This window comes from Mugil cephalus, chromosome 8, assembly GCF_022458985.1.
Source record: "Mugil cephalus isolate CIBA_MC_2020 chromosome 8, CIBA_Mcephalus_1.1, whole genome shotgun sequence".
Lineage (NCBI taxonomy): Eukaryota > Metazoa > Chordata > Actinopteri > Mugiliformes > Mugilidae > Mugil > Mugil cephalus.
The window spans coordinates 13,753,839-13,761,320 of NC_061777.1; the positions used below are offsets into that span (position 1 = coordinate 13,753,839).

General features: G+C 41.9%; 1 protein-coding gene across 2 annotated transcripts; it reads right to left on the bottom strand.

Annotated features, from left to right (window-relative positions):
• Positions 1–196: 196 nt before the first annotated feature.
• Positions 197–5,144, bottom strand: tmem119a (transmembrane protein 119a). Of its 2 annotated transcripts, none has more exons than XM_047591978.1 (2): positions 5,007–5,144; positions 197–2,309 (listed from the first exon to the last, which is right to left on the bottom strand). In XM_047591978.1, exon 2 carries the CDS (start codon positions 2,292–2,294, stop codon positions 1,539–1,541), a length of 756 nt encoding a protein of 251 aa, XP_047447934.1. In that variant the 5' UTR covers positions 2,295–2,309; positions 5,007–5,144; the 3' UTR covers positions 197–1,538. The 2 variants fall into 2 exon arrangements, with proteins under 2 accessions (XP_047447934.1, XP_047447935.1); XM_047591979.1 differs by lacking the exon at positions 5,007–5,144 and adding an exon at positions 2,569–2,730.
• Between the last annotated feature and the right edge of the window lie 2,338 nt (positions 5,145–7,482).

The following is a 7,482-nucleotide window of genomic DNA, read 5'->3' on the forward strand; positions in this document are numbered from 1 at the left end:
CTTGAGTGGCTGCAGGTCCAAATTACAGATTTCCAAGTTGCACATAATTTGCACGTGAAGAACCTTCTGCTCTTTTTGGGACGTTCCTCGCCCTTTTTATAATCGCAGGTTTCCTCAAGGGCTGTGTTTCATTTTTTTTTCTTTCTTCACTTATTCCACCATATCCACTGCTTCATTTACAGTAATGACAGAAACATCGTCAGCAATAGTTTTTATTAAACATGAGAAATACAGAACTGTCATTTTGTAAACAATACAGCCGTCATGGAGGAAGCTCAAAGTGTGTGAGGTTCAGAGGAGAATTTAAAGACGACGAGACACTGGCCCATAAATCACACAAGCTGCAAATCACACATTTAGTTTAGAGTCATTGACTCAAGCGATGGGGCTTTATAATAATGTTCTTCTTTGGAATAATTTAATCAAATCAAAATTTAAAGCGTTTAGCCTATTATAACAGAATAACTATCTTATTCAAGAGGTATTTGGGTTATTTCAAATCTTTACATTAAAAGTAAAACGCATAATTTATGTTATACATATTATTCCTTTAAACAAAATTAAAAAAAGAAGATTATAAAATTATCATCAAATAAATATGTAAACAAAGAGATAGAAGATGTATATTTATGTTTATAATTCAGATAACCCGGAAATAAAATGGCATATTCTGCGTTTAGTTTATAGCTTTGTGAATTTGATTCTTAAAGTAAAATACAAAAAGATAATATAAAATAACATTATTCAAAAAAAAAAAAAACTAAAATAAAAGTAAATATGAACGTAAATATAAAGAGAACGGTTTGCTACTCATCAAGTTTACTGGCGTTTCACTTTGCCTTATTTACAGCACCAAAGATTCTGCTCCTAAAAGACTTAGGGCTCTCACAGCTGCTAAAAAGATGTCGCACAGCGGGACGCATCGAGGAGGTTCCCCGGGACAAGAACACGGAGAAATAAACTGCACGTCGGAGTGACAAGCGTGAAGAATTACAAGCTGCCCATTTTTTCTTTGCATGTGTTACCTCTTTATTCTCTCAGCAAGTTTTAGTCATAGGAAAACATATTCTTAGTAGCACGGCGGTTTTATGTTTGGCTGAACTCGTGCTACTTTAACCACAAATATAAACCAAGCGACAGACCACTACGAGGAGTTTTCAGTAAACCAGTCCTTTCAAACTGAAAGGCTCCAAGCTTTCAGAGAAATCAGCCACCTTAGCTCGCGTCTGCCAGCATCAGTTCTAGGAAACGTAAAATCGACTTGAATCAGTCAAAAAAAATAATAAAATAAAATAAAAAAAATCAGAGTTATGACCAACATTTGTGTGTTTGCCTCTGTTTAATATTTCACTTCACTTCGAATAAAACACCTAGCATTAAATTTCCTTCAGTGTTTAGATGTGAGGGTTTCTTACATGAGGAATGACATCAATTTTTTGACATTTTGCCTTTATGTGTGTGTGTGTGTGCGTGTGCGGAATAATCTCGTTCTAACGCCATGTTCACCTCTTACTCCGACATAATCCCAGATCCTGAGCCTAGTGGTGGGCTTTTTTCAGGTGGCAGGTGCAGACCGGCTGGCTGGAGCTGGTGCCGGGGCTGGAGCTCTGCTGCACCTCGTCCCTGTGCTTCGCCTGCTCTTTGCGCTTGGGTTCCTCTCTCCGCCGTTCCACCTCCTCCACGTCTCTGACCTTCCTGGCCTCCTGGCGAGGCGACGACCGGACGTCTCTCCCCCTCTCCCCCACCAGCGCCTTGGAGGGCGTGCGCAGGTTCTTGGGGGAGGCCATGCCCTGGATCTGGACCCTCTTGACATGGTCGACGGCGTATGGCCTCTCCTGGAGCTCACTCGAATTCTTGCGTCCTCCTCCGGTTTTGTCGGCCGCGTGCTTCTTGGCCGGATGAGTGGGGGGCTTGTACGCCTCCAGCTTGCGCTTGTGACTCATGGCAGAGGCGCAGCAGATGATGAAGACCATGACGATGAGGAGGGAGGTCACGACAATGATGATGAGCAGGTGCTCCTGCAGGAAGTCCACCACGCGGCTCAGGACGAAGTCCTTGAGGCGGATCATGGTGGTGGTGATGGTGTTGGTGAGGGTGGGAGCGCCAGTGGCCGCGGTGACGTGGGCGGCGGGGGCCTTGGTGGAGAACGAGGACGGGAAGATGAGCTCCGGCTCGGCCTCGTCGCCGCTGCCGTCCATGGTTATGTTGTAGAACAGGGGAGTGGAGTGGCACACGCTGCAGCACAGTGACAGCAGGGTCACGCAGGCGACGTGGAAAACCAGGCGAGACCTCATCTTTCCTTCTGAGTCCTGCAACAGCGAGAAGACTGCGTTTTAGTTTGGAGTAAAATATGTGAAATCTGATCATCTGTGATTAGCCTAGCATTGCAAAAACAAACAAAAAAAAAATGGAGACATGTGGGTGTTGCCAGCGTGGCTCTGTCGAAACACATCACAAATCTGTCCAACATCTCCTAGACAATGCTAAAATGAATACTGTACATAACAAGCTTGGAGATTACATGCTGTAACCGTTAGTGACCAATGACTGGTTGGAGGTTTCTCTTACCTTTAGTCAGAGCTAGCTACACTTGCTGTTTCCGGTCTTTATGCTATGCTAAGCTAAGCTAAGCACCTGAGCTCCTGGCCCTCACTATATATTAACCGTAGCTTATCTAGAATGTATCTCCTCTATCTATCTTCACTCAGGTTTTTCTAGGTTTTCTGCCTCTCCCTGCCTTGCACCAGATCTATTTTAGCAGGCAGCAGAGCAGCCATTACTTATTTGGGGTGGAGACAGCGAGTTTGGTGCTGAAGGCCTTATAATTTGTAAAGTAGAGGGAGGCCACCCATCCACCACACCAAAGCCAGGAGGAAGCTATATTCCAAAGAGAGCACAGAGGCGTGGGAGACCCACGGCTGTGGCCTCTATATTTACACTGGGCAGCAGCTGCTGTGCACCAGCCCACAGCAGCACAGACCTGATGATATTTCTGCTTCCAGGGAAACCTGCATTTTACTTGCAGTGCAACTGACTGAATAAACTCTCAACCCAGTGTTTTTTTTTTCTCCATTATGCTCCGTCTGTCGTTCTCGCCCCCTTTGCACCGGGAAGTCAAGATTTCAGAAAACTGCAGCCAGCGAGTCTCTTCCTATATAAGAGCCATTTGACTCCAACGCGTAATTATACAAACTGTAAAGACGAGCTTGTAATCAGCATCGTGCTGTAGCGACACCGCTCTCATTCACACCATGCCGTCGCCATACTGTGTGAACCCCCCCACCACCCCCCAGCCCTCCCTGTGTGGTCGAACATACATCGTACGGTCTGCTGGACCAGATGGCAGGCTGGCGCTTCACCCATAGAGACCATCTATAGGACACAGGTCAGCACTGCCCCGTGAATCCCTGTAATTACAGCTAAAATTACATTTCCTGTGTCTCCCTTGAGGGTCGACTTTACCTTCAACTGAAGGCCATCCGGACATCAGACATGCAACTGGTCCTGTTCGTGACATTTATGTATTTTATAACCTATTTTATTTTGCCCTAGTCGCTCTGAGTTGGCGCACATACACTCACTTGCCAGAGTGTATGTGGCACACTAGTGACAACAAATGCAACATAAAATCCCTGCACTGAAGCTTCACCTCATGATGGTTATTTATTCAGATGAACGTGGAGAGCTGTCGATTCAGCCGTGTTTTATTTTGCAGCACTATTGAGCTGTGTTGTGTTGTGCTGCCACATGTTTGTATTATTCTGTGTGCTTCGATCCCTGGTACGTGGACAACATGTCCTGGAGCAAACACTGAACTCCAAGTTGCTCCCAGTGCTCAGCAGCTGGTGTGTGAATGTGTGACTTTAACGCACTTTTAGTCCCGATAGATAGAAAAGTGTAAATCTAGTTTAAGAAACAACTGAAAATGTCACTCTACAGCCAAGATCCATAGCTTTTTAAATCATCTGTTAGCATCTACATATTACATTTATTATTGTTGTGTATAATGAATTTTTGTACTTCAATTTTGTGTCATATTTTTTCTTGATTTTGCAAAGTGTGCTTCCATTCATTTTTAATTTCCTCTAAATTTGTACCTTTCTATTTTTTTGTTTCTCTTTCTGTTTTATTTGTCTTTATTTGTAGTTTAATTTTACTTTACATTTGTAGATACATTTTTTACACACAAGCCTTTTTTGTCTTCCATTCCTCCAGCACAACAACCCACCATTTTTATACCATCTTTGGTTTCTGTCCTCAGTGTGCAAATAAGCGAATCAAATCAAATGGAAAAGATCATTTACATGCTCCAAACTAATGAGAAAGCTGAATTAATTAAACTGAATATTAGTAGAATAAATAGGTTTTCACTGGTGTACCTAATGTTTAGGCAAGAGGTTCAAATCGGAGTTCTGACAACTCTTTTACAAATGTGTCAAAACACCAAACATAAGCCTGCATGAGTCACCACCTACAGTGTGTGAAGTATTGGCATTGAGAGTGAACATGGTTTCATATTACTAATTCACAAAATAAAGACTCATCATTTAAAAAGAAATCTGAAAGAGTTCCAACAAACATCAGAGAATTCTCTTTTGTCATAAGATGAAAATACTCCCCTCTGACTTTTCTACCATTCAACCACATTATACTTTCATATTTATGGTTTTCTTACAAATGCACATAAAACTTGACACATAGCACAGCACATTATAACCCTGGTGGGTGGTATGACCCATAACTGTGCATCGCATTTAGATTTTAATCAGGATTAAATACGGCTTTAGTAGAATAAAATGGCAAAGCTCAAGTACGAGTTGGTCTTCACTACTATTCTGGTGCTATTAGTCGCACCAAAAGGAAAACGTTCAAATATGAACCAACTTGATGATCAAATCCGAAGGTCAACACGTCCAAATAACTTCTAACTTGGCTCTTTTCTACTCGATAACGTCCACTTTGAGATCACTGCAAACAGAAGTGAGTATAAATGTATATATACTTACAGGATGTGTTATCCCTGTTGTGTTATCTGAGCCAGAGCAGAAGGAAAAAGGGGGAGACGGCAGCAGGAGGAAAGTAAGAGTGAGAGTTTCCAAGCATTCACCCTCCCAGCTGAGTTATACCGATTTTTTTTTTTTTGTTACTGAGGTCTAAAAAGTCTCCTCGCAGCAAATTGATGCCCAACCCTCTATTTTCAGCTTCTTCTCCTCCCTCTTTCTTGAATTCCCATCTTCACTCTCCATCCTTGTGAATTCACAGCACAGCCATTTGGGACATTTTCACTCAGCATTTTTTTTAATGAAAACTTTTTCATGTTCGTGAGCTCAGAGCAGGTTAAATGGTGTGGTGATATATGATAAGTGACAGATGCATGGTTCTTTGTTTGGAGTAAAAGTCGAATTTAACACAACATTAGCTTATTTATTGAAACTTCAGCTTCGTTAAGCTGATGACTGTGAGCGTGTTTTGGCTCCAGAAGTAAAATGTAAAGTTATTCCAGTCGGTGCTTCAGGCCCATGTTTCAGGGAAATGGGTATTTCTGTTCTTGGCGGGGCGAGTCTCAAAACTTCTCTGCCTCCCACTGAGTCCTCTCTAATTACGTTTCAGCTGATTACAGCCTGTCTCTACAGGGCATACAAGACCAGCGCAGGGAGAAAGCAACCCTTTCATCCCAAAACACATGTACAGAGCGAACATATAAACTATGGTCTTTTGGGAGCCCTTACATCGGGATATAAATACGTATGGGGCACTTATTTAACGCTGCCCGTGACCCATGCGTGGTTTCATTGCGCCGTTGCTCTCTGTGAAAGATTAAGTGTGAACATGGTTGCAGTGTTTTTCAGCTTTATGATGCAAAGAAAACAGAGTGTACCATTTCTGTGTCACGTTTTGACAAAACGACCGCACCTCATCAAATAGATATGTAGCTAAAAAAAAAAAAAATCCCACTGTGTGAGTGAACGGAGTGATGCTGTAAATCAGATGCTGCAAAAGGACTGAAATACTGTGTTTAGATATTTCTGATGACTCATAACGCGTTAGTATTACTACAGCTATTTGCAAAGTCAAATACACTGATGATAATATAACATTATGACCACCTTCCTAATATTGTGTAAGTCTCCCCTGTGTCTTCCAAACAGCTGTGACTCATCAGAGAATGGACATGGACCTTCTGAGTGTCCTGTGGTGTCTGGGAAAAAAAAATAAAAAATGTTGTCAGTGGGGACCTTTGGGTCCTATGGGTTGAGATACCAGGTCAACACCTTGTGCTGTTTTTTATGTCTTCTAAATTGTTCCTAAACCGTTTTGTGTGCGTGTGTGTATCTGTGTCAGGCTGCATCCTGCTGAGCCATCAAGGAGTGTAATTGCTATAGGGTGGGGGTGTCTGGTCTGGTCTAGGTACATATGTAAGTAACATCTGCATGAGTTTCCCAGCAGAACAAGGTGGTTATTTATCTCACCTGTCAGTGGTCATCATGTCTGCTCACACTGAAGACGCGGTTATTGGTCACTTGTAGGCTGAGCACAGCCGGCGTTGGTAAATGCAAATGGTTCAAAACACAGAATACATGTCGAACACAACTGGATTTAATGACAAGGATGCAGATGTTCTTTAATATGTCTGGTTTTTAAATCCAGAACCAAAATAGAATCGGTCCTTTTAACAGGATAAATAATCTAATAAACAAGGCTGTCATAGTTAGCTGCTCTAGTTAACTAACACGCCTTAAAACACACCCCTTAATAAGCAAAACTAAAAGTAAACATACAAAAATATATAAAAAGAACTAAACTACTCTGGAAACTAAACTCTCCTGATAATACTCATAAGTGAACCCAATTTATCCACAGCAGGAAATAGTCCATTTTCTCCATTTGCTTTAAAAATTCTGGTAATTCAGTTCAACGTTCTGTTGAGAAACTGCACTCGCAGAGATAAAAATGCTGGTATTAGCTAAACTAGGGGACATTATTTACTACCCTGCTGTGGGGAATGAGAAACAACTTTAGATGCTATGTAGAAAGTACTTTATGAATGTGTCAAAGGTGAGCACAAGTAAGCACAATCTGAATTTTACATTTATTTTGTATCATACTGTATGTATCTGCACATAATGCTGTAACCGTAGTCAAAGTAGAATGAGAGCAGATCCAAGGAATAAAAGAGCAGCTGCATCAGTCAGTACGTTTACATGCGCGTGAAAAAAAACGATTGCCTTAATCCGACTTTAACTGGACAATTTAAATGTATGTAAACACGTTACTCCGACCAAAACTGGAGCTTTCCTTATCTAAATAGATTTTCTCTGTCATGTACATGCTTAATCAGACTTTTAACTGGACAACACATGTGTGCATGCTCCACAACCGCTGCGCTGGTGTATGACCCCAGAACAAAAACATCTAAGACAGCCGGTCACAGTTTATACAGTCGATGCAGAAGAAGAAGGTAAACAGAGCCGGTAGAAGAAC

Bases quoted from the DNA above. Each gene is read 5' to 3' on its own strand.
- tmem119a (XM_047591978.1), bottom strand. From the start codon at position 2,294: ATGAGGTCTCGCCTGGTTTTCCACGTCGCCTGCGTGACCCTGCTGTCA.